Source organism: Nerophis lumbriciformis, linkage group LG04 (genome assembly GCF_033978685.3).
Source record: "Nerophis lumbriciformis linkage group LG04, RoL_Nlum_v2.1, whole genome shotgun sequence".
Taxonomy (NCBI): Eukaryota; Metazoa; Chordata; class Actinopteri; order Syngnathiformes; family Syngnathidae; genus Nerophis; species Nerophis lumbriciformis.
Window position 1 is genome coordinate 33,450,773 of NC_084551.2, and position 27,934 is coordinate 33,478,706.

At 38.3% G+C, this 27,934-nt stretch overlaps 1 protein-coding gene across 1 annotated transcript; it reads left to right on the forward strand.

Annotated features, from left to right (window-relative positions):
- The first annotated feature begins 888 nt into the window (after positions 1 to 888).
- LOC133594208 (sodium-dependent neutral amino acid transporter B(0)AT1-like) lies at positions 889 to 26,606 on the forward strand. Its single transcript, XM_061946959.2, has 10 exons — positions 889 to 1,087; positions 14,622 to 14,762; positions 14,826 to 14,963; positions 15,032 to 15,213; positions 15,296 to 15,406; positions 19,355 to 19,467; positions 19,552 to 19,680; positions 19,755 to 19,911; positions 26,164 to 26,368; positions 26,443 to 26,606. Exons 1-10 carry the CDS (start codon positions 889 to 891, stop codon positions 26,604 to 26,606), a joined length of 1,539 nt encoding a protein of 512 aa, XP_061802943.2.
- The last annotated feature ends 1,328 nt before the right edge of the window (positions 26,607 to 27,934 follow it).

The window sequence follows — 27,934 nt, forward strand, 5'->3', positions numbered from 1 at the left end:
AAAATGTTGGTCTTACTTAAAAATACACGCGTTTAGTTGTGATCAGTGTTAAAAAATATGATATGGCTCTCACGGAAATACATTTTTAGAATATTTGGCTTTCATGGCTCTCTCAGTTAAAAAGGTTCCCGACCCCTGATATAAGGGTTAGGGTTAGGGTTACTAATAAGCAATAATTCTGAGGTTATTGAGGGAAGACTCTTAGTTAATGGCTTACTGGTTGTATAATAAGGCCATGCAGAATAAAGCAGTAATAAGTACTTACTAATGACTAATTAAGAGACAATATGTTACTAATTTGCATGTTAATAAGCAACTAATTAATGGTGAATATGTGTTCTCCATACTAAAGTGTTACCCTGAATTGTACTGCTGAAACTGTACTGAACAACCTAAGTTACATTTCTGGTGCCATGGTTATTGTTAGTTTTTGCCATCAGTGGCAACCAAATATGTCAAAAAAAAGTAATGCAATAGAATTATTCTCAAATGTTCTGGTTCAAAATATTGTTCTCCATAACACTGACTGACATACAGACACACTGTACAGTTTCAGTGGTTTTACATTGCAACAATTTTGCTGAGATGGTGATTATCAAGGCCATCCTGTACAGTGAATATCATTAAAGTTACATTCTGCCTTTCCTATAAAGTTTACAGAGCAATAACTCATCTTGAGCAGATAAGACGCGCCACACAAGTGTCATGTGTGTCGCTGCCGCACTTCAAAAGGTGTCCCACCTGCAGCAGCCTGATGCTCTCTAACACCACTCCTTTGTCAATGGATAACAGAGCTGCACTATATAAGTTGGAGACATCATTTACACCCCAAAAGCGTACAGTGCGCCACTGTGTCACGACCACAATAACACAAGTGTTTGACGGATCATGAAGCTCACACTTCCTAACCCGGGCCTGGATGACAGAATACTGTCCCACAAGCAGCTGGACAAGCTGGAGCACGACGAGGCCGGGGACAGACCCAAGTGGGACAACAAGACCCAGTACATGCTGACCTGCGTGGGCTTCTGTGTAGGACTGGGAAATGTCTGGCGCTTCCCTTATTTGTGTCAGAGTCATGGAGGAGGTGGGTGACACCCTATATACTTCATGTACCCTAAATGCTCCAATTATAGTTCATTCACAGAACGGGGCTCTAATTGGAGGTAAGTAAAACTTGGAGAGCGGGTTTTATCTCTGACATTTAAAAAATATTTCGGTAACACTTTAGTATGGGGAACATTTTCACCATTAATTAGTTGCTTATTAACATGCAAATTAGTAACATATTGGCTCTTAATTAGTCATTATTAAGTACTTATTAATGCCTCATTCTGCATGGACTTATTATACAACCAGTAAGCCATTAACTATGAGTCTTCGCTCAATAACCTCAGAATTATTGCTTATTAGTAACCCTAACCCTTATATGTTCCCCTAGTGCAGGCCTGGGCAATTATTTTGACTTGGGGGCCAAATTTAGAGAAAAGATGTGTCTGGGGGCCAGTATATCTATCTATCTATCTATCTATGTATGTATACACAACATCTGCTGTACTGTATGTGCGCTTGGGTCCTATTTTTAAGAACACTAATACAAAACCTCACAATAATGTCTGATTGAATGCTAAGAACGTTATGACAGACCGCCTTGAAACACGGAATGGAATTTTTATTTTTTTTTACTGAATGAGACACCCAGAATGTACATGAAAACATGTGGTATTTACAATATTGACTATGAACGATAAAACACTGAATATTGACAACAAAAGAACGTCACACCCCCTCTCCATCCACATATTTTACAATTAAGGGAAACGCAACAAACAGTGAAATATGAACGCGATGGGTAAAAAAAACCCCACCTACGATCTGATATATCTGATGTATCAACTAAGCTTTAGAACTTTGTTGTAAAAATCTCCTTCCGCGTCTGTCCCTGACACCCACATTTTCAGGCTGCCCGCTCTGGAAACACTCTGTGGAAACGCTCCCCACTCACACTGCTTGGTGCCTCGTCTGAGCTGCTGTGACTTACATTACCATAGTAACTAATTAGATGACCATAGTAACTAATTAGATGACCATAGTAACTAGTATATCATACACAAGCACAGATTCCAACCATTGAAAGACTTAGTATAGTTGAAGACTTACGGTCATTAGAAAACATCACTGCACATCATAATGACAGCTACACTTTCCATCTTAAAGATCTAGAACAAATATTTGGGAATGTCCGGCGGGCCAGATTGAAAAGCTTAACGGGCCGCCTTAATTTGCCCAGGTCTGCCCTAGTGTCCAAATAACTCTAAATTAAGTCTTTGTTACTTAGAAAATGTTCCCCATACTAAAGTGTTACCAATATTTCTATGCAACTATTTAATTTTTCAACTTGAATACCGTTTTGGAGGGCTTGAGAAAGTGTAAAGGAAAATGTAGCACTTTTTGACCACAAAAAAATAGTAGGCCCATAACTACAAAATTCCAGGGAACATTTTGCTGGGCCTGCTCTCTGTGTTGTGAACAGGGGTTGTGTTTTGGCCAGTTGTTTTAAAGTAACTGCAAAATTAACAAAAAAAAAAAAAGTTACATCCTAAACATCCTAAAGTTTAATGTTAGCATGCTAACAAAAAAGCGGTTAGCATACTTACATGATAAGGAGGAAATCATGGATTTTTAGGTTTAAACGAGTGCTGTCAAATGACAATTTAAACACATCAGATTAATATACACTTTTTGAATTTGGATTAGTCGTGGTTCATCACAGGTTATTACAATGTAATTGTCAAAATATCACAGGATTTTATTTATTTTTTAATTAATTGAATGCACGTCATTTATTTGTTCAACATTTTCATTTACAACCCCGTTTCCATATGAGTTGGGAAATTGTGTTAGATGTAAATATAAACGGAATACAATGATTTGAAAATCATTTTCAACCCATATTCAGTTGAATATGCTACAAAGACAACATATTTGATGTTCAAATTGATAAACGTTTTTTTTTTGCAAATAATTATTAACTTTAGAATTTGATGCCAGCAACACGTGACAGAGAAGTTGGGAAAGGTGGCAATACATACTGATAAAGTTGAGGAATGCTCATCAAACACTTATTTGGAACATCCCACAGGTGTGCAGGCTAATTGGGAACAGGTGGGTGCCATGATTGGGTATAAAAACAGCTTCCCAAAAAATGCTCAGTCTTTCACAAGAAAGGATGGGGCGAGGTACACCCCTTTGTCCACAACTGCATGAGCAAATAGTCAAACAGTTTAAGAACAACGTTTCTCAAAGTGCAATTGCAAGAAATTTAGGGATTTCAACATCTACGGTCCATCATATCATCAAAAGGTTCAGAGAATCTGGAGAACTCACTCCACGTAAGCGGCATGGCCGGAAACCAACATTGAATGACCGTGACCTTCGATCCCTCAGACGGCACTGTATCAAAAACCGACATCAATCTCTAAAGGATATCACCACATGGGCTCAGGAACACTTCAGAAAACCACTGTCACTAAATACAGTTTATCGCTACATCTGTAAGTACAAGTTAAAGCTCTACTATGCAAAGCGAAAGCCATTTATCAACAACATCCAGAAACGCCGCCGGCTTCTCTGGGCCCGAGATAATCTAAGATGGACTCGTGCAAAGTGGAAAAGTGTTCTGTAGTCTGACGAGTCCACATTTCAAATTGTTTTTGGAAACATTCGACATCGTGTCATCCGGACCAAAGGGGAAGCGAACCATCCAGACTGTTATCGACGCAAAGTTCAAAAGCCAGCATCTGTGATGGTATGGGGGTGCATTAGTGTCCAAGACATGGGTAACTTACACATCTGTGAAGGCATAATTAATGCTGAAAGGTACATACAGGTTTTGGAACAACATATGCTGCCATCTAAGCGCCGTCTTTTTCATGGACGCCCCTGCTTATTTCAGCAAGACAATGTCAAGCCACATTCAGCACATGTTACAATAGCGTGGCTTCGTAAAAAAAGAGTGCGGGTACTTTCCTGGCCCATCTGCAGTCTAGACCTGTCTCCCATCGAAAATGTGTGGCGCATTATGAAGCGTAAAATACGACAGCAGAGACTCTGGACTGTTGAACGACTGAAGCTCTACATAAAACAAGAATGGGAAAGAATTCCACTTTCAAAGCTTCAACAATTAGTTTCCTCAGTTCCCAATCGTTTATTGAGTGTTGTTCAAAGAAAAGGTGATGTAACACAATGGTGAACATGCCCTTTCCCAACTACTTTGGCACGTGTTGCAGCCATGAAATTCTAAGTTAATTATTATTTGCAAAAAATATCTTGTCTTTGTAGTGCATTCAATTGAATATGGGTTGAAAATGATTTGCAAATCATTGTATTCCGTTTATATTTATATCTAACACAATTTCCCAACTCATATGGAAACGGAGTTTGTATTTATATATACTGTGTAATGTGTTTTATATATGTTTTTATGCCAGGGTATACATTTACTGTACAGCGCCTAACTGGCCCTGCAGAACAATAAAGACTAATTAATTCATTTTATTTTAACTTCCTTCTTCTAAATAGCGTAAATAAGTAGAATGTAGAGATACTATTTTTTTTGTCAAAAACAACCATTGATGCGCTATTGAAATGTATGTGTTCTTGTATCCTAGTCTCTGTATCCTATTGGAACTAATTTTCCAAGTGATAAGCTGCTGATCCGGCAATGAATATATCCTACTATAAGATAAGACGTTTATATTCTCTACAAGGCTGCCATTCTTGTTAAGTCCACGTGATAGACTGAGAAACATGCTGCCACAGCGGTTTAGTTTTATGTTTGCATGTGTCCTATTACAGCAGGACTTCCAACACAATGTGTTCTGTGGCGCTGGTCGCCTTTCAAGTTGGGATACTAATTGGGAAGTCTATGTAAAGCGCTTTGAGTCACTAGAGAAAAGCGTTATATAATTATAATTCACTTCACTATTATCAAGTGATAAATACCACATTTACCTGAATATAAGAGTATTTTTCTCTTGAAAATCGTCCCCAAAAAAATAGGGGTCCTATATTTGTGCTTTTTGAATAAGGTTTTTGTCCTGTCACTCACACAGACAGACCTGGGTGTCTCTGAGGTTGGACAGTTCAGCAAACAACAGGGGAGGGGTTATGAAGCTGATGTGAAAATAATGTGTTTTTATTTGATATAGAAAGTGTGACATTTGAAAAAAAGCAGGTTAATTTTTTTAACGGATCGAACCCAGGACCTACGTATTGTCAGGCACCTGTGCCACCCAAAATCCAAACACTTTAATAATCCTTATTATGTGCATGAACAAAGAACAATTAATATTATGTGTAGCTTTTAAACAAGAAAGAGGTTTTAGCACATCAACATCGGATCTACAACAGTCCTTTACAATTAAAACCATAGAAATGGACTACTCTTTCATTTTTTTGGACACGAGAAAAGCCCAGAAGGGAACTGCACTTTTTGGGGGGAATTTTTCCTATCATTCACAATCATTATGAAAGACATGACAATGGATGTATTTTTTTTAAAATGCATTCTAACTTGTAAATAAACGTAAATAAAAGTCTGCTTGCAGCGGAGCCAATGGGAGGTCCTCTATATCCCGCCCATAAAACCCAATAAAAAGACATAAAAAAAGCGCCAACAATACTCTATTTACATTTCGTGACTTGAATATTAACCAACTATTAGTCATTCTGTTATTATAGGCGCTAACGCAAACTAGCTATTTATAGCGGTGCTGTGATAACAAGCTTATGCGCCAATGCTGACATGATCGACTGATCAGTTGCTTCCTTGTTTCCTTTGCTCGTGAAAATTGATTGTAAATCATAAATCATGCCTCTCACCTGGACAGTAGAAGGACGAGGATGTAATCCGAAAAGTTAGTACACTTTGACACCCAATTTAGACCCGGAAATGGCACGAACGACATGAAAAGACGCTTGGATCCACCCCCCTTTTCTTCGGCAGTATTATGAGTCATTCTTCATCAAAAACAGGAATATTATAAGATTCTATCGGTCGGCATCCTAATGACAGAAGACATTGTACAGTAAGTGATGTTTTGTTATGTTTGCTGGTTCTCATAAAGTCTGCAGTGAGCAATAATCAGTGATGTAGTTGCTAAAAAAAAAGTGAATGTGCCTGTTAATACATTACATATATACTTACATCATGTATATATAACCTTAATGTAGGTGTTTGGATGGTTTTTTAAAGGCTTTATAGGCAGAATGTTGTGGTTTGACTAAGGGAGATGACGGCAACAGATACCAGGGCGAAGTATGTAGCTCTGAGATGTATTTTATATATATATATATATATATATATATATATATATATATATATATATATATATCAACAACATACAGAACAACATCCAGAATATATATATATATATATTAGAGATGCGCGGATAGGCAATTATTTCATCCGCAACCGCATCACAAAAGTCGTCATCCATTCGCCATCCACCCGAACCAACATTTTATCAAAACCACACCCGCCCGCCATCCACCCGTTTTTATATATCTAATATAGACGATGCAAGGCATTAGTGAGGTTAGAAAGCTTTTGCCTGTTAAAGAAAGGAGACTGATCCAATTCAGCAGAGACATTCAATGCGTGATAATATTATTTATCATTATTATAATATTATTGTCATTTCCATTAAGAAAGTGTTGACTATTGTTGCCAATGCCCTCAGATCAGGAGTACGTTCCTCACACTTTGTGTGCGCAGTTGCAGCAAGCAGAACGAGGCTTTTAAGAAGTTAAAAAAATGTTTTAGAAAGACTAGGCCTATATTTTCGTTAGGTAAAAAAAATGTTCTGAATTTATTTCAATGAATATTAACTTGTTAACGTTATAATGCTCAAATAGGGACGAGGGTGGGGTGCACAGTGAAGCAGTGAACAATTTCGCGACAAAGATGAACCTTTATTGATTGATCTGCAGCCATGACAAAATATCAGATAATCTCCATTGTCAACGACAGGCAGGAAAATAAAGATAAACACATAGCCTATGTTCTAGGCATAGGCTCATACATTTTTAAGTTGAAATAAAAAAATAAATACAAAATGTGCCTCATAAGCCTTAGGTTGTCAATCACGCGCACAAATTTAAATTATACAATAACATATGTATGTCGTCCCTATTTAAACAAAAATAAATTAAATAAATAATAATAATAAATTACCTGCACCTTATTGGCCAAGGCAAATAGCTGAAGGGGGGAAATCAAACCCATCAGACTGCACTTTATCATCAAACTTGAATTATAATGAAAATAGACGGTCGCGACAAACAAAGCAGGCTAAATAGCCTTACATTGTCGCCAATCGGAGATGCGCTTCACTTGAAAGCGAGGCCAAATAATTATTCACACATAGTAGTATATCTCGAATAGAAAAAAAACACAATAAACAACGCAATTTGAATAAAATGGCATCTACAGTGCCAGGATTCATGCGAGAGCGCCTGGCCTCTAAAATGCGCCCTGCTGCGCTGAAGGAGCGCTCACTTGCGCCACTTGTTGCTGGGACGCGGTGCCATCTTTTTCTTTTTTTCTTCTTCTTCTGTTGTGTTGTGTTGTGCTGCAGTGCCTGGTGAATAATTGACTGTTTCAAAGAGTGCTGCTCGTTTTTCGTATGTGGGTAACAACATTTAACTATGTATATATATTTCCGAATTGGTTCAACCGCCAACCGCCCGCATCTATTTAAAATCTATTTTTACCCGCCCGACCTGCGGTTTATCCGCGGACGTGTCCGCAAACCGCGCATCTCTAATATATATATATATATATATATATATATATATATATATATATATATATATATATATATATATATATATCCATCCATCCATCCATCCATTTTCTACCGCTTATTCCCTTTGGGGTCGCGGGGGGCGCTGGAGCCTATCTCAGCTACAATCGGGCGGAAGGGGGGGTACACCCTGGACAAGTCGCCACCTCATCGCAGGGCCAACACAGATAGACAGACAACATTCACACTCACATTCACACACTAGGGCCAATTTAGTGTTGCCAATCAACCTATCCCCAGGTGCATGTTTTTGGAGGTAGGAGGAAGCCGGAGTACCCGGAGGGAACCCACGCAGTCACGGGGAGAACATGCAAACTCCACACAGAAAGATCCCGAGCCCGGGATTGAACCCAGGACTACTCAGGACCAGTGTTGGGTTAATTACTGCAGAGCAGTAACTAGTTACAGTTACTAGTTACTTCATTTCAAAAGTAACTCAGTTACTAACTCAGTTACTTACACCAAAAAGTAATGCGTTACTGTGAAAAGTAACTATTTAGTTACTTCTTTTTTTTTTTTTTTTTAAAGCTCCCATTAATGCCCTTTTAGCCTTCATTTCAGTACTGTTATTGCACTGGAGAATAATACAATCTGTTGATCAACTTGACATGCATTTGCATCACTCAACTCTGCTAAGCAATGTGCTCTACATACAACACACAAAGACAAAGATATGTTACAAAGGCCAATTTGTTTCTGGCCAGAACAAATTGACAAAACTATTTTAAATAGCTGCAACATAACGTACATAAGTAACAAACAGCATAATAACAGCATAGATGTAAACCAAGAAAGGCACACACTACATACACAAAGCCTAACCAGGCATTTTCTTTACTGAGCAAAACTCTTTATTGTCGGCCATAAACACATCACCAAAACATTAGTAAAAAAAATGATATCTAGCAAAAGTGGTCATTTTCTGCAGTATAAACCAGACCAAAAGCAACTTTGTTATATCAACAGCAGCCACTCGCTCTTTCTCACGTGTGCCAACACTTGCACATATGGCACTTAGCCAGTGATGCGTTTACAGCCACACAAAAAGTCAGACAACTCCAACACCACACATAAAGTGTAATTCCAGGTCGTTACTCTATGATTTACCAATAAAATGTGTGCTTATTCTAGTGTCATTTATTAGGAATCTTAATTTATAAATATTAATTATTAAATGCTGTTAGTATATTAAATAAATACTAATAAAAATATATTTTTTACAAACAGGAAGTTGCAGGAATGTACACATGATCCCCTGCTTACATCTCATTGTGCAACATGTGAATGTTTTAATGGGAACTAAATGAAAGGGGTACAAACTATTTCCAAAGCAGGACCTCCACCCAGACAAACAATACAAGTACACAGTTCATGAAAAACAATATTTGTTGTTATTGTCATTGTAAGTGGGCCTAAACACTTATATTAGAAATGGAAATGACTGCTGTCATTTGATTATAATAATAAGAGAATGTTGTCTGTGTATCTGTGTTGGCCCTGTGATGAGGGGGGGACTTGTCCGGGTGTACCCTGCCTTCCGCCCGAATGCAGCTGAGATAGGCTCCTGCCACCCCGAAAGAGACAAGCGGTAGAAAATGGATGGATGGATGGAGATTGAACTTGTTATTTAGTCAGGTTTGGGACAGGTGTGCTGCTGGTGTAGCCACAGTGTGCACGTCTAAAGTTGCTCACATGGGCTCCACTCATGCTCAGGGAGTTTTTGCGTTTGCTCACACATGAACAATTAGAGGGAACATTGATTGACAGAGTGTGTACCTTCAGCGGTGAATGATGAGAAGAGGCAAAGTTAATCCTTAAATGGTGGAGGTGAAGTGGCATCAGAGTCTCTGTCTCTCTTTACTAGCTTCGTCGAAGCATGTTGCTTATGTAGCTTGTTTCAGCAGATTTGAATTGCTGTTTTGGGCAGTAGATGGCATCTTTGATCCAAAGCACAATTTACATTTAACTAAAATGTTCTTTTCTTTGTGCTGGACAAAAGAAAAGTAGTGAAAATATCTCCATGTTAGCAAACTCGACTTCTGGCTCCGCCATGATCAGACACGCCCCCCTCCCCTCCCCTCCCCTCCCCTCCCCTCCCCTCCCCACACACCCACACAGAGCGCACGTCTCTCTTCTCCGGCTTGTGACACAAGAAGAATCAGAACGACAGCAGCGCTCCGATAAAACACACTTTATACTACATAAAAAGTAACGCAAAATAACGCAGTAACGCATCATGTAGTAACGGTAACTGAGTTACTGAATATAAAAAAATAACGCGTTAGATTACTAGTTACCGCCGAAACTAACGGCGTTACAGTAACGCGTTACTTTGTAACGCGTTAGTCCCAACACTGCTCAGGACCATATATATATATATATATATATATATATATATATATATATATATATATATATATAATAATCAAACAATGCTAAATATAATAACTAAGGAAATGGAGTGTGACAAAATCCAAGAGTGTGTATGGTGTAAGATGTGTAGTATTTAACTGGAGCGTTTTACCGTAAATGTTGGAGGTGCGTGTTGAGAGGAGCGGTGCTGTCCGACAAGGGCAAGGCAGGCAGGGTTGTCCAGGGGCGGAAGCGGGGTCGAGAGGCAGGAGCGAGTCGTTATAGTCCGGGGGCAAGCGAGGAGTCGAGAACCAGGAAGCACGAGGGAGGCAGGGAAGATCCAGGAGCACAAGACGCACAGCTTGACTCGGGGATGCACACAGGGAACTGCGGGGTGAGGGAGGACAGGACAATCAACGCAGGGAAAAACACAGTGATCAGGACAGAAGGCAACTAGGAAGCTGGAGATGAGCTTACGGTACGCCAACAGAAGGTTATATTCCGGCCCGGCATGGCAGGTTGTGCGGGTTTATGAAGGCAGCTCGCTCGTCACCGGCAGGTGCGCTGATTGCCGTTGAATGATTGCAGCTGGCGGCTGCTGCAGGGCGAAGACGCGCCCCTGGATGTGCGCGGGCATGGGCGTGTCCCGAGGTGCGACAAGCAGAGCGCAAGGATGAGGGCGCATTGGAATGCGCCCTGGCCGTGACACAGAATAAAGCGACTCCCACAGACTCCATTGTAAGCAGACTTTTGATCACATTTATTAATATTTAGAACGCATTCAAAAAACAAAAACGTAGGTGTTCTTGTCTTACATAAAATGTGTTAACGATATAGGCAAAATTCCAAAAAAAAGTGCAGTTCCCCTTTAAATAATTCCAAACACATATCTTTACGATAACCACAAATATAAAGTGTTTGTCTTACATGTAGTAATCAGTTGTGCCCGAATGCAGCTGAAATAGGCTAGGGAATAGGGATAAGCGGTAGAAAATGGATGGATGGATGAATGGATAATTTCAGACTGTTTGTGAAGCCATGAGTGTGTGCATGTATGTGAGTCCTGAATGATGACTGGATGAGCACAAGGAAGGCAAGAAAAAAAGGATGGAGAGCCAGTGTGTGTGTGTGTGTGTGTGTGTGTGTGTGTGTGTGTGTGTGTGTGTGTGTGCGTTCTTTTATTTCTACCCTTCTTGAGACATCAACAAGGAAAAGTACCTTCCATATGAGGACCGGTGAACAAGTTAGAAAATAAATCATGGTCCCAATAAGGAAAACCATCGCATCTAATAGAGAACGTCTCATTTGCACCCCTGGTGGTGAAATCCATCAAAATTAGTGTGGTCCCGAAAAGGAGGAATTTTTCAAATTGACTGTGTGTTGGTTTTAAAAGTGCTCCCCCTCTGGTCAACATATGAAATAACAAGTGTGTGTAAGAAATTGAAAAGAGCCCCCTTTGGCCAAAATTAATTTAAAAAATAAAATTAATATGTATATAGAGACATACTGTAATAACATGAAGTAAATAATGAAGATTAAAAATCAATTACAAACAAAAAATAAAAAAACAAAAAAACAATGAACTAAAAACAGTCCTTTTCTCACAATGTGTCGACTTTTTTCTTATAAAATTGGGAACAATTTCTCATATTCTTAAAATTGGGAACAATTTCTCAAATGCTTTCTGTTTCTGTAATATGGCAATATTTTCTCGTAAAATTATTACTTTTTAATGCAAAATGGTGACATTTGGCATATAAAATTCGGACTTGTATCACAATATTGCCAATTTTTCTGTTGTTCTTGTAAAATAGTGACATTTTTTGAGTAAAATTATGACTCTTTTCATAATTTTGCCAAGTAAAATTCCGATTATAATTATAATATTTCCAAAATGTTGTTTTCTTATAAAGTTGTGACTTTTGTTTAATAAAATTATGACACTTTTCATAAAATTGCCAACATTTTAAGCTTTTCTTGTAAAATTGCGACTGTTATTGAGTAAAATTCCAACTTTTATCATAACATTGCACAAATGTTCAGTTTTTCTTGTAAAATTTTGACATTTTTCTTGTAAAATTCCAACTCATTTTTCACAAGCTTTTTTATATTTGCTTAGTTTGTATATATTATTAATGTTGTAAATACAAATCTGTATATCTAGAAAAGGTGGTCATAAGGAGGTAGGCATGTTTCAGAGGTCTCAAGAAGGTAAGAAACACAACAATGCGTGTGTGTGCGTGTGTGTGTGTGTGTGCGTGCGTGCGTGCGTGTGTGTGTGCGGAGAAAAACGCTTGCACTAGACTGGCATCGCTTTCTTGAACGTAGAACGTGACGCTGGCTTACATTTTTTGGACATTTTCAATGACAAAAAAAGTTTTAAATCTATGAAAATAGTGTAATAGTGGGTGTTATTTAATGTCGAGAGAGGGGGTACTAAAAAAATGGTTTAATTTATTCAAATTCTAAGTCGATCCATAATAATCGATAATTCATCTGGCAACACTAAATTGGCCCTAGTGTGTGAATGTGAGTGTGAATGTTGTTTGTCTATCTGTGTTGGCCCTGTGATGAGGTGGCGACTTGTCCAGGGTGTACCCCGCCTTCCGCCCAAATGCAGCTGAGATAGTCTCCAGCACCCCCCGCAAGCCCGAACAGGATAAGCGGAAGAAAATGGATGGATGGATGGATGATCTCTCTCTCTCTCTCTACTCTGACTATATATATATATATATATATATATATATATATATATATATACAAAAGTTTGGACACACCTTCTCCTCATTCAATGTGTTTCTTTATTTTCATGACTATTTACATTGTAGATTGTCACTGAAGGGGATAGGTTGATTGGCAACACTAAATTGGTCCTAGTGTGTGAATGTGAGTGTGAATGTTGTCTGTCTATCTGTGTTGGCCCTGCGATGAGGTGGCGACTTGTCCAGGGTGTACCCCGCCTTCCGCCCGATTGTAGCTGAGATAGGCTCCAGCGACCCCCCGCTACCAAAAGGGACAAACGGTAGAAAATGGATGGATGTCACTGAAGGCATCAAAACTATGAATGAACATGTGGAGTTATGTACTTAACAAAAAAAGGTGAAATAACTGAAAACATGTTGTGTATTCTACTTTCTTCAAAATAGCCACCCTTTGCTTTGATTACTTTTTCGCACACTCTTGGCATTCTCTCGAAGAGTTTCAAGCACACCTGTGAAGTGAAAACCATTTCAGGTGACTACCTCTTCTCATCGAGAGGATGCCAAGAGTGTGCGAAAAAGTAATCAGAGCAAAGGGTGGCTATTTTGAAGAACCTAGAATATAAAACACATTTTCAGTTATTTCACCTTTCATTCATAGTTTTGATGCCTTCAGTGACAATCTACAATGTAAATAGTCGTGAAAATAAAGAAAACGCATTGAATAAGGAAAAGGCCTGTACTGTATATGTATACATATATATGTTTTTTTAGGGATGTCCGATAATGGCTTTTTGCCGATATCCGATATTCCGATATTGTCCAACTCTTTAATTACTGATACCGATATCAACCAATATATACATTCGTGGAATTAACACATTATTATGCCTAATTTGGACAACCAGGTATGGTGAAGATAAGGTACTTTTAAAGAAAATTAATAAAATTAAAATAAGATAAATAAATTAAAAACATTTTCTTGAATAAAAAAGAAAGTAAAACAATATAAAAACAGTTACATAGAAACTAGTAATTAATGAAAATTAGTAAAATTAACTGTTAAAGGTTAGTACTATTAGTGGACCAGCAGCACGCACAATCATGTGTGCTCACAGACTATATCCCTGCAGACTGTATTGATATATATTGACATATAATGTAGGAACCAGAATATTAATAACAGAAAGAAACAACCCTTTTGTGTGAATGAGTGTGAATGAGAGGGAGTTTTTTTGGGTTGGTGCACTAATTGTAAGTGTATTTTGTGTTTTTTGTGTTGATTTAATTAAAAAAAAAACAAAAAAAAAACAACAAAAAAAAAAAACATACCGATAATAAAAAACCCGATACCGATAATTTCCGATATTGCATTTTAACGCATTTATTGGACGATAATATCGGCAGGCCGATATTATCGGACATCTCTAGTTTTTTATGACTACATTTCTGGATTAAAAACAATAAACAGTTATTATTTATATTATTATTATTATTATTATTATTATCATTGTTATTATTTTATTATACAGTCATCACCCCAAGAATCAGAATCAAATCCAATCGTGAGGTGGCCAAAGATTTCCACATCTAATCTCCAGTGCTCTCATAAAATTGTAATGATTAATTATGAATTCCAACGTTTGAGGGATACTTTTTCCAAAACGTTGTGAGGTGAATAAAGACTGACTGTTTCTTGCAGGGGCCTTCATGATTCCCTTTCTAATCCTGCTGGTCCTTGAAGGCATCCCACTTTTGTATATTGAGTTTGCCATCGGTCAGCGTTTGAGGGGAGGCAGTTTAGGAGTGTGGTCCTCCATTCATCCTTACCTGAGTGGGATTGGTGAGTGCCTACTGTAAGTTGAAGAAGAACGAAAACAAAAAAATCAACATGTTGTATGTCTAGGTATCGCCTCCATGTGTGTATCGATAACCATCAGTCTGTACTACAACACCATTATTGCTTGGATTCTTTGGTACTTCTTCAACTCCTTTCAAGAGCCTCTGCCCTGGAGTCAGTGTCCTATGAATGACAACCTAACAGGTGCAGCAGGACCACCACTCAACAATACTTGTGAATTAGGGTGAAAAAATATGATTTAATGTTCGCAGGACTGGTCTTCGAGTGTGAAAGGAGTTCGCCTGTGGACTATTTCTGGTACAGGGAGACATTAAACACCACCACCAACATTGTGAATGATGGTGGGATACAGTGGTGGACTTTATTGTGTCACATCTGTGCCTGGTCTGTACTTTACATATGCATTGTTCGTGGTATCGAGACTACAGGGAAGGTACAGAATAACTTTGTAATGACATGATATAACATAATCTGTTCTAATGATAATAATGATTATGAGTTTATTTATCTTGAAGGCTGTGTATGTGACTTCAACGCTTCCTTATGTGGTGCTGACCATCTTTCTGATCAGAGGGCTGACCCTGAAAGGATCTTTGAGTGGACTCAAGTTTCTTTTCACACCCGATGTAAGTTAATTGTTTTTGTTTATTTAAGGCACTTTAAAAACTTTGTGAATTTATCATTACTAAACTAATGTTATTTATTATTTAAGTTGGTTGCATACCATATTGATGCAAATATAGAAAAACCCCTTAAAAAAAACAACATTTGTTAAAAAAAAAAAAAAAAAAGGAATTTGAATTACAGGAAGTGGAATTAAATTCAGGTATTAAATGAAATTAATTTAAACAAATTCCTTGTAGACAGGTAAAAGTAAGAATGTGTCACATATAATAAAGCTTTTGGCCTAAATACTAAAAGTACTTAACAAAAACTTAAGTTAAACACAAATTTCCTCAATTTTGAATATTTGAATACTGTAAAGAATTCTGGGGAATTAATGTCCACCAATTTCCGTAATTTGAATGCAACAATATAACGATACATACACAATTGGCTAACATGCATGTTAAGTGTCCGCATGCTAGGAAGATAACACCAAGTAATAATATTCATGACTTTTATCTAACAACTACACATATGGCTAATATGCATGCTAAGTGTGAGCATGTTAGCAAGATAGCGCTGAGTAACAACCCTGTATCTATGACTTTCATATTATAACTACACAATTGGTTAAAATGCATGCTAAGTGTTAGAATGCTACACGATTGTATCAAGTGACAATGAAATTCTAAGTTAATTATTATTTGCAAAAAAAAAATAAAGTTTATGAGTTTGAACATCAAAATATCTTGTCTTTGTAGTGCATTCAATTGAATATGGGTTGAAAAGGAATTTGCAAATTATTGTATTCCGTTTATATTTACATCTAACACAATTTCCCAACTCATATGGAAACGGGGTTTGTAGTTTTACACCTACACAATTAGCTAAAATGCATGATAAGTGTTAGCATGCTAGCAAGAAAACACCAGGTCATAATATTCAAGACTTTTAGTTTTAAATATAACTAACATGCATGCTAAACATGAACATTTTAGCAAGATCGCACAGAGCAACAATATACATTACTTTTAATTTCATACCTACACAATTGGCTAAATAAAATGCGGCTAAAAATATGTAGCAATGAACGCTAGCAAGAAAGCGGCAAGTAACAATCCATTATTTGAATTGTTTTTACCTACAATTAGCTAATGCATGCTAAGAGTTAGCATAACACCAATTAACAATATGTATGACTTTTAGTTTAACTAAACAATTGGCTAACATGCATGCTAAGTGTTAACATAACACCAACTAACATCATCTATGACTTTTAGTTTACACAACTGACTAACATACATGCTGAGTGTTTGCATGATAGCAAGATAATACTAAGTAACGATATGTATTAGTTTTAAAGCTACACAATTGGTTAAAATGCTAACAGTTTGCATAATAGCACTAAGTACAAACTCCGTTTCCATAATTGTGTTAGTTGTAAATATAAACGGAATACAATGATTTGCAAATCCTTTTCAACCCATATTCAGTTGAACATGCTACAAAGACAACATATTTGATGTTCAAACTGATAAACGTTTTTTTCTTTTGCAAATAATCATCAACTTTAGAATTGTATGCCAGCAACACGTGACAAAGAAGTTGGGAAAGGTGGCAATAAATACGGATAAAGTTGAGGAATGCTCATCAAACACTTATTTGGAACATCCCACAGATGTGCAGGCTAATTGGGAACAGGTGGGTGCCATGATTGGGTATAAAAACAGCTTCCCACAAAATGCTCAGTCTTTCACAAGAAAGGATGGGGCGAGGTACACCCCTTTGTCCACAACTGCGTGAGCAAATAGTCAAACAGTTTAAGAACAACATTTCTCAAAGTGCAATTGCAAGAAATTTAGGAATTTCAACATCTACGGTCCATAATATCAAAAGGTTCAGAGAATCCGGAGAAATCACTCCACGTAAGCGGCATGGCCGGAAACCAACATTGAATGACCGTGACCTTCGATCCCTCAGACGGCACTGTATCAAAAACCGACATCAATCTCTAAAGGATATCACCACATGGGCTCAGGAACACTTCAGAAAACCACTGTCACTAAATACAGTTTGTCGCTACATCTGTAAGTGCAAGTTAAAGCTCTACTGTGCAAAGCGAAAGCCATTTATCAACAACATCCAGAAACGCCGCCGGCTTCTCTGGGGCCCAAGATATCTAAGATGGACTCATGCAAAGTGGAAAAGTGTTCTGCGATCTGACGAGTCCACATTTCAAATAGTTTTTGGAAATATTCGACATCGTGTCATCCGGACCAAAGGGGAAGCGAACCATCCAGACTGTTATCGACGCAAAGTTGAAAAGCCAGCATCTGTGATGGTATGGGGGTGCATTAGTGCCCAAGGCATGGGTAACTTACTCAGCTGTGAAGGCACCATTAATGTTGAAAGGTACATACAGGTTTTGGAACAACATATGCTGCCATCTAAGCGCCGTCTTTTTCATGGACGCCCCTGCTTATTTCAGCAAGACAATGCCAAGCCACATTCAGCACGTGTTACAACAGCGTGGCTTCGTAAAAAAAGAGTGCGGGTACTTTCCTGGTTCGCCTGCAGTCCAGACCTGTCTCCCATCGAAAATGTGTGGCGCATTATGAAGCATAAAATACGACAGCGGAGACCTCGGACTGTTGAACGACTGAAGCTCTACATAAAACAAAATGGGAAATAATTCCACTTTCAAGGCTTCACCAATTCGTTTCGTCAGTTCCCAATCGTTTATTGAGTGTTGTTAAAAGAAAAGGGGATGTAACACAGTGGTGAACATGCCCTTTCCCAACTACTTTGGCACGTGTTGCAGCCATGAAATTCTAAGTTAATTATTATTTGCAAAAAAAAAAATCAAGTTTATGAGTTTGAACATCAAATATGTTGTCTTTGTAGTGCATTCAATTGAATATGGGTTGAAAAGGATTTGCAAATCAATTGTATTCCGTTTATATTTACATCTAACACAATTTCCCAATGGGGTTTTGTAAAAAAATGTTTTATATTTTTCTATAAATATCGTAAACATATGTTTTAAGCCACCTCCATGCAACCAGAAAGAGCTTTTCTAAACTACAACCTGTTGTCAAAAAGTTTAATAAAAATTATTACACCGAACATTGTGAGAATCGGCTTGAATGATCTATGGCCCCCGGGATGATACTTGATTAGTATTAGAGGCGGCCCGCAGGCCACAGCCGCCTGCTTCTGTTTTGCACGCGCCAATACTCTATCAGTGTTGGCGTTAGGAGTTTTCAGAATGGGGTCCCAGGGACCATAATAAGTCATAAAAACGGGGTCCCACAGTAAATTTTTGGGTTCCCACTTTTTTGTAACCGTTTTGAAAACAAATGATAAATGTATGCATTATCCTGTTATACCTCACATTCTATATTGTGTTTTGGAAAAAGGTTGTCATAAACGTTACTTAATTCATTAAACAAATAATACAAAAGAAAACACATTTTTATGTGTATGTAAATGTATTCAGTTATAAACATTCATTCACTTTCTTCTTTCCTTCATGGATCTAAACTTCACCCCTGCCGGTAGTTTTTTCTACATTTTTATTGTAATATTTTCAGAATGTGTTTGTTCTGTTTTTGGCCAAAGTAAGACAAAGAATCAATCTGAAATTGTCATTATTTTTTTTAGTTTTAATACCATGATTTTAATAGTCCGGCGCACGTGTGCACAGATTTTCCTCCATGAGGCCCCTGATCTAAAATGAGTTTGAATTAAGAATCAATTCTGAATGGAACTATCACCTCAGAGATCGGATTGAATCGTTAGATGTCCAAAGATTCACACTCCTATTGTACAGTATATCTGCCTATTTTTCTGAATAATCTACTCTACCAGTTGCATGCACCTAAACATGTAGTTGCAGTATTAATGCAACAACAAAAATTGCTGTAAAAATTAGGACTTGTTTATGATGACATGTTTCCACTGTGCAGCTGTCAGAGCTGGCTAAACCTTCAACATGGATGAACGCAGGTGCTCAAGTGTTCTACTCCTTCTCTTTGGCTTTTGGCGGCCTCATCTCCTTCTCCAGCTACAACTCTGTCCAGTAAGTGAGGACTTACTGTAAGTGAGGACTTTCTGTACGATGTGAGCCACACGTGCATCATTTGAATCAATGCTATGCTTCCAGTAACAACTGTGAACAGGACGCTGTGATCATATCCATCATAAACGGCCTGACGTCTGTGTTTGCTGCTACGGTCATCTACACCGTCATTGGCTTCAGGGCCACGCAACGGTTTGACAGCTGCCTTGCTGGGTACGTCACATTCCCACTCACTTTTATACACCAGGCACATTTTTCACTTGATGTATTTTCATTTTACATTCCAGCAACATCCTGACACTACTGAATACGTTTGATCTTCCTGAGGGCCACATCACTGACAACAACTACACAGAGGCGCTACAACATTTCAATGCAACTCATCCTGGTGTTGTTCAAGGCCTGGACCTGAGCAGCTGTGATCTAAATACATTTCTCAGTGAGGTAGGGATGTAATTACATACATGTAAACTTCATATCACGTTATTGTGAGCAAAATTATTACAGTTTGTGTTATTATGTTGAATGTGCTCAAAATTCACTATTACACACACTGAAATATTTTGACCAAGTTTTTGCATATTGCATGTTTTATGTTTTTTATGCTTCACTAATACTGTTTTACTCTTTTAGTATGTTATTTGTTTTAATGGCGAAGATTTTATTGTTTTAAATATTGGTTTGTATTAGTGTTGTCCCGATACCAATATTTTGGTACCGATACCAAAATTATTTCGATACTTTTCTAAATAAACGGGATCACACAAAATTGCATTATTGGCTTTATTTTAACAAAAAAATCTTACGGTACATTAAACATATGTTTCTTGTTGCAAGTTTGTCCTTAAATGAAATAGTGAACATACAAGACAACTTGTCTACCTACCTACTCAGTGGCCTAGTGGTTAGAGTGTCCGCCCTGAGCTCGGTAGGTTGTGAGTTCAAACCCCGGCCGAGTCATACCAAAGACTATAAAAATGGGACCCATTACCTCCCTGCTTGGCACTCAGCATCAAGGGTTGGAATTGGGGGTTAAATCACCAAAAATGATTCCCGGGCATGGCACCGCTGCTGCCCACTGCTCCCCTCACCTCCCAGGGGGTGATCAAGGGGATGGGTCAAATGCAGAGGACGAATTTCACCACACCTAGTGTGTGTGTGACAATCATTGGTACTTAAACTTAACTTTTAACTTGTCTTTTATTAGTAATTAAACAAACAAAGGCTCCTAATTTAGCTGGTGACACATGCAGTAACATATTGTGTCATTTTCCATTCTATTATTTTGTCAAAATTAATAAGGACAAGTGGTAAAAAAATGAATTATTAATCTACTTGTTCATTTACTGTTAATATCTGCTTACTTTCTTTTTTAATATGTTCTATCTACATTTCTGTGGACCGGTACTTTTCAGAGGCGGTATAGTACCAAATATGATTCATTAGTATCGCGGTACTATACTAATACCAGTATACCGTACAACCTTAGTTTTTACTGTAGCACTTTAAGACTTATTTAAAAAAAAATTTTTTTTCTAAAAGGCGTTGTTGCATTCTACTCTGTTCAGCGGTCCTTGAACGCACCGTAAATACACCTTTGTCTTGTATTCCTCTGAGTATTGAACGATCACTCTGTTCTAAGAGAGCACAGCTTATAGGTTCAATGTGCATAATTGAATATTTTCACTGCTCAGACAGCAATGTGTTTATATGAGTTTAGATTGGGGTATGTCATTTCTTAATGGAGATAGACGTTAATGTCTCTCGTTTTCATCTTAGCACTGTTAATCAAAGTGTAGTTTTAGATAACTTTAGTTTAATACCAACTGTCGGGATTTTTTCCGCAGTTATTGTTATTACCCTTCATGATTACATCCCTGTAGTGAGGTAAACATTTCATATCTCTCAGAATGACTACAATGGAACCTGGTCATGTTAGAGTAGGTAAGAATACCTTAGTTCTTGGTAGTAATCCGTTCTTAAAGGAACAAAAATCAAACTGTACGTAAAACCAAAGCAATTCTTCCCATAAGAAATAATGTAAATTAATTAACAGATAAACCCGATCTTGGCACCCAACAATGAGAAAACAAAACACATTCTATAAAGAATAATTACATTCCATACAATAAATAGTCAAAAACACTGAGATTCTTTGGGCACATTTTGCGTGGGCAAACAGACTAGTTTGTTAATTGCAATGTTTGGCCATACAGTAACAATAAATAACTCTATTTATAATTCAACATACAGTACATGTTTCAAGAGGGATGGACATCTTTCACGTCTTTCATGTGTTAATAAATGTTAATTTGTTTAATAATAACGTTGTTTTAACAGTGAGCTGATGAAGATGTGCTGTCTAGTTGTTATATCTTGTTTTCTTCATTTCTGAGTCTCTTTTGCAAATATTACAGTAAATGCTGTTGTAGACTTTGCATACAGTTGCAATTCCATGAATTTAGAAGGCAGTAATGTATAAACAACGGTCCGTTGCTGCATTCAGGCCATTAAGTTGTATCTAGTCTTGAGTTGCTCCCTACAAAAGGGTTAATACTGTAAGTATTGTACTTATTACATAACGTAACGTGCATCTTAATTGTAATTTTCATTACCAGATTTGGAGGTGTTAAAATCGCCATGCAAAATCGCTAATGCTAATTTTTTCATTCTTTATTTATGTATTTCAGGCAATGACATAAAAAAGTACAAAGTTGACAACACATAATAATATACATTAATATAGTGCAAAAGGTAATGTACAGTATGTAATGCATGATTGTCCAGTTTTGCCTGAAAGGGAGTGGGAAGAAGATAATTTATTTAATCCCACCCCCAGTTCTCCATTCAGTGATTATTCACATGAGTTTCACTGTTACTTTGTTCAAGGATTATAAATTATAATACAGATGATGTATCATAGTGGCATTACCACAGGTAACAATTATTATTACACTGTAACAATAATTTGTATCAACAATGTAGGAATAATGAATATACCAACATTGGTAATAGACCAATGTAGACTAATCAGGAAAATGTCTATGGAAAACCCAATTAGCATTGAGCGAGAGCATTTCAAAAAGTGGAGCCTTGTTGTACGTTTGAGTGTTTTATGAGGCATGCTTGCTTTGTTGGTCTTAAAAAGTGTAACATTACCTCGAGGCAGTCCGCTCTGAGTGCTGCTTGAGCGTGCGTTTACCCGCTAAGTGTTTGAGCCGATGTTTAGTCTGTAACCCGTCTTGAGGTCACACGCATCAAAAGAATCAAAATGTGCACCATATAATTTTACTGGAATCGACACAGAGTAGAACCGACAGAATTAGGTCTGTGTCTATGAAACCTGCTCAATGTTAGAGTGTCCGCCCTGAGATCGGTAGGTCGTGAGTTCAAACCCCGGCCGAGTCATACCAAAGACTATAAAAATTGGACCCATTACCTCCCTGCTTGGCACTCAGCATCAAGAGTTGGAATTAGGGGTTAAATCACCAAAAATGATTCCCGAGCGCGGCCACCGCTGCTGCTCACTGCTCCCCTCGCCTCCCAGGGGGATTGGTCAAATGCAGAGGATAATTTCACCACACCTAGTGTGTGTGTGACTATCAGTGGTACTTTAACTTTAAAAGTGCCAAATTTGGTACCCATCCTTATGTTCCACACTACAAATAATCAAATGTATGAATTATTAGGTTATGCTTTTTTTTTTATAGGTGACTGAAAGCGCTCCCAGCATGCCTTGCAGCACCTGAATCTATAATGTGATACAGTACATTATACATTAGATTGCTTAATAGTTTGTAATATGTATATTAAATGACAAAATTAAAAATACAGTATTATCTACTGTAACGTTTGTACTCACGTGAAAGAGTCCTTCAATACACAATTACAAATCCGCATTACTTGGATTCATGCATGCGCAGATGCAGGGGATGCATACATTCTAATTGGGAGCACGTCTCGCTAGAACACTGACTTTGCCAACTAGTCAGTGACACAGGCAGCTGTCTGGGACGACACCTGTGTCCTTGGAGGTGGCACCAAATTTTAGAATCTACAAATAGTGGTTAGAGTGTCCGCCCTGAGATCGGTAGGTTGTGAGTTCAAACCCCGGCCGAGTCATACCAAAGACTATAAAAATGGGACCCATTACCTCCCTGCTTGGCACTCAGCATCACACATATATCAAGATGTGGCACTGTTGGGAGAGTGGCCGTGCCAGCAACCTGAGAGTTCCTGGTTCAATCCCCACCTTCTACCAACTTCTTCACATCCGTTGTGTCCTTGAGCAAGACACTTCACCCTTGCTCCTGATTGGTCGTGGTTACCGCCTTGCATGGCAGCTCCCGCTATCAGTGTGTGAATGTGGAAATAGTGTCATAGCGCTCTGAGTACCTTGAAGGTAGAAAAGCACTATACAAGTGTAACCCATTTACCATTTGGAATTGGGGATTAAATCACCAAAAATGATTCCTGCTGCTGCTCACTGCTCCCCTCACCTCCCAGGGGGTGAACAAGGGGATGGGTCAAATGCAGAGGACACATTACACCACATCTAGTGTGTGTGTGTGTGTGTGTGTGTGTGTGTGTGTGTGTGTGTGTGTGTGTGTGTGACTACCAGTGGTACTTTAACTTAAAAAAGAACACATCATTTAAAAAAATCCATCCATCCATGTTTAAATAAAATTGGATGTATAATGAAACACTCTGTACATACAAAAATATCTGCGATGACCTGCGCCATAAACCCCAAAGTCCACTCTCGCCCGAGGCATGAAAAGACCCACATATAATAAAAATATTACAAGTATAACCTATTCAATGTTTACTCAAAGTAAAAACCTGTTGTGGTCTAATATTATATGTGTATTAATATTAGCAAACACAATGCATCATCAATCATAATTAAAACAGTTCATTAATCAGAAAATATTTTTACAGGGTCTAATTTTTGGGTGCACATTTTCATTGAATACGTTACTATAATGTAAGGTTCAAGCTAAAATCCAGTAGGCCTATTAAACTCAAAGCGTGGCCCGATTGGTGGAGCGGCCGTATCAGCAACTTAAGGGTACCAGGTTCGATCCCCACTTCCACCATCCCAGTCACTGCCGTTGTGTCCTCGGGCAAGGTACTTTACCCACCTACTCCCAGTGCCACCTACACTGGTTTAAATGTAACTTAGACAATGGGTTTTACTATGTAAAGCGCTTTGAGTCACTAGAGAAAATGGCTATATAATTAACTTTACAGTTTGAACTCTACTATGTGATATGTCGGCGCAATTTTTTTTCCCCCAACAGTGTTGGGTTGGTTACTGAAAACCAGTAACTAGTTACAGTTACTAGTTACTTTATTTCAAAAGTAACTCAGTTACTTACTCAGTTACTTACACCAAAAAGTAATGCATTACTGTGAAAAGTAACTATTTAGTTACTTCTTTTTTTTTAAGGCTCCCATTAATGCCCTTTTAGCCTTCATTTCAGTACTGTTATTGCACTGGAGAATAATACAATGTGTTGATCAACTTGACATGCATTTGCATTACTGAATTCAGAAAGCAATGTGGTCTACATACAACACACAAAGACAAAGATATGTTTCAAAGGGCCAATTTATTTCAGGCCAGAACAAATTGACAAAACTATTTTAAATAGCTGCAACATAATGGCACTTTAACTTTAACTTTAAGTAGATGGAATCTTTGATCCAAGACACAACTTACATTTAACTAAAATGTTATTTTCTTTGTGCTCGACAAAAGAAAGGTATTGAGAATGTCTCAATGTTAAGAAACTCGACTTCTGGCTTCACCATGATGTCTTGTTGGTTGTTATGAGAGTAGCGTATGTGTGTGTGTGTGTGTGTGTGTGTGTGTGGCCCTTTAAGATATGACAGCATGTGAGGTGAGTGACATCAGTGAGTGAGTGGGCGAGAGAGGTGAGGGACCGGCGACAGTGAGTGCATGCAGGTGCTCTAGCTTGGTGGATGGCTGCGTCCAATAAAGTCACAAAGTTGCAACAAACCGGCGGCCTCATCATTCACCCTCAGCTGTAAAGACACACTTCCGGGTAAAGTGAAGGTTGTTAGCCCCGAAGTACATAGGCCCTGGGCCCCTCAACTACGGTCTGGGAGCCCCCCGCCCCCACCCACACAAAGCACGCCTCTTCTCTGCACGCCTCTTCTTTTCCTTGTGACACAGAAGGACGACACCGCAGCGCTCCAATAAAACACACTCAGATCTTCTGTTTGTAGCCAATACTACATAGAAAATAACGTAAAATAACGCAGTAACACATCATGTAGTAACGGTCACTGAGTTACTGAATATAAAAAATAACGCGTTAGATTACTAGTTAGCGCCAAAACTAACGGCGTTACAGTAACGCGTTACTTTGTGACACGTTAGTCCCAACACTGGATATGAAGGTGACATTAGTGGGTTTTGTAATTTTACCAGTAACTTATTTTCACACTTGGAAATGTATATACATATAAAAGTGTGTATTATAAACATATATGTTTATATATGTATTGTACATATACGTGTATTATATATATATATATATATATATATATATATATATATATATATATATATATATATATATATATATATATATATATATATATATATATATATATAAATAATGCACATATTATGAGGCCTTCATTGATGTGTTCAATTTTTTTTAGGGAGTTGAAGGAACGGGTTTGGCATTCATCGTGTTCACTGAGTCTATCACCAAGATGCCCTTCTCCCCTCTGTGGTCGGTCCTGTTCTTCATTATGCTCTTTAGCCTCGGACTGTCGTCTATGTTTGGGAACATAGAAGGAGTTGTGGTTCCGCTGCAGGACCTCAAGGTTTTTCCCAAGAAGTGGCCCAAGGAGGCCATTACGGGTACGTGTTTGCACACTCTGACGAATATATTGGAAATGGTAAATATGTTCTACGTTTTGTGTCCTTCCTTTAAGGTGTGATATGTTTGCTGTGCTGTCTGGTGGGCCTGATCTTCGTCCAAGGCTCAGGGAACTATTGGCTTTCTCTCTTTGACACCTATGGTGGATCTATACCACTGCTGGTCGTTGGTTTCTGCGAGATGTTCTCCGTGGTCTACATTTACGGAATAGACAGGTGATGTGAAATTACTAACTTTTTGTACAAAATCATACTAAATGTATTAGTTTGTAGTAGTTAGAGCTGTGAAAGTTATTGCATATAATAACAAAACCAGTGACGTGCGGTGAGGTTCATGACTGGTGAGGCACTGACTTCATCACAGTCAGATTTACAAACATATGAACCCTAAAGAGTATCTTATTCACCATTTGATTGGCAGCAGTTAACGGGTTATGTTTAAAAGCTCATACCAGCATTCTTCCCTGCTTGGCACTCAGCATCAAGGGTTGGAATTGGGGGTTAAATCACCAAAAATAATTCCCGGGCGCGGCGCCGCTGCTGCCCACTGCTCCCCTCACCTCCCAGGGGGTGATCAAGGGATGGGTCAAATGCAGAGGACAAATTTCACCACACCTAGTGTGTGTGTGACAATCATTGGTACTTTAACTTAACTTTAACTTTACACATACAAACTGTAGCACACAAAAAAGCACATTTAATAAAAAAAAATGTTATTATGGTCCTACCTTTACTTATAAGTGCGGGAACAGTGGTGTTCGTGTTGGAGGAGTTGTGAATGAATGAAATATGAAATCCGTGCTGCAGTCTGCAGGTGTACCTAATGTTGTGTCCCTGCAGTCGTTCACGGCTCCTCCGGCGCGAGTATTGTTGTTTTTGCACTTTTTGGCTTCTTGTTAAGTGACTTTTTTTGGGTGGATTCGGTCTTGCACGTGGAGGGTTTGGGTGTGGGCGTTGGTTGGTGTGGCGCTCCCGTCGAGGGGTGCACTCTGCGGCGGAGGTGCATTAACCGGCACCAGGAGGCGGGATTACGCGAGCCTCACACAGTGCGTCTTCGCAGCAGTTTTATGATTGCTCAGCACAAGAAATATGTTACACACGTACAGTTGTTGACAAAATAAACTGTACATTATATACCTCAGCTAACTAAACTATGGAAATGTATAATATAATTCATATAGCAATACGGTCTCACTGCACAGCAGGCCAGCAGTTAGCCGAGTCATTGCGCAATCCATGGTGAGGCACAACGCAGTGACGTGCCTCAACTGGCTGCTGTTCACCGCACCGTCTCTTTTCAGTATTTGAACGGCAAATGTGAAAATTCAGCGATTTTGAATAAAAATAATCTAAAACTGGTGAAGTTAAATGGAAAATAACTTTATAGTATAATCACTGGATACATATAACAATTTAATAATTTTCTTTTTACATTTTTTTTCTTTCCATGATGGCAGGTGAGGCACCGCCATCCAGTGACCGCACGTCACTGAACAAAACAAATTACCGTAATCATGTATAAACACAAATTAATCTCACAATTTAATT

What these genes read in the sequence shown, in the direction of transcription:
- LOC133594208 (XM_061946959.2), top strand. Translation starts at nt 889, where the DNA reads ATGAAGCTCACACTTCCTAACCCGGGCCTGGATGACAGAATACTGTCC. An exon ending in TCCTTACCTGAGTGGGATTG is followed by an intron (nt 14,763 to 14,825) that starts GTGAGTGCCTAC and finishes TTGTATGTCTAG; the next exon opens with GTATCGCCTCCATGTGTGTA. An exon ending in TTTGACAGCTGCCTTGCTGG is followed by an intron (nt 19,681 to 19,754) that starts GTACGTCACATT and finishes TTTACATTCCAG; the next exon opens with CAACATCCTGACACTACTGA.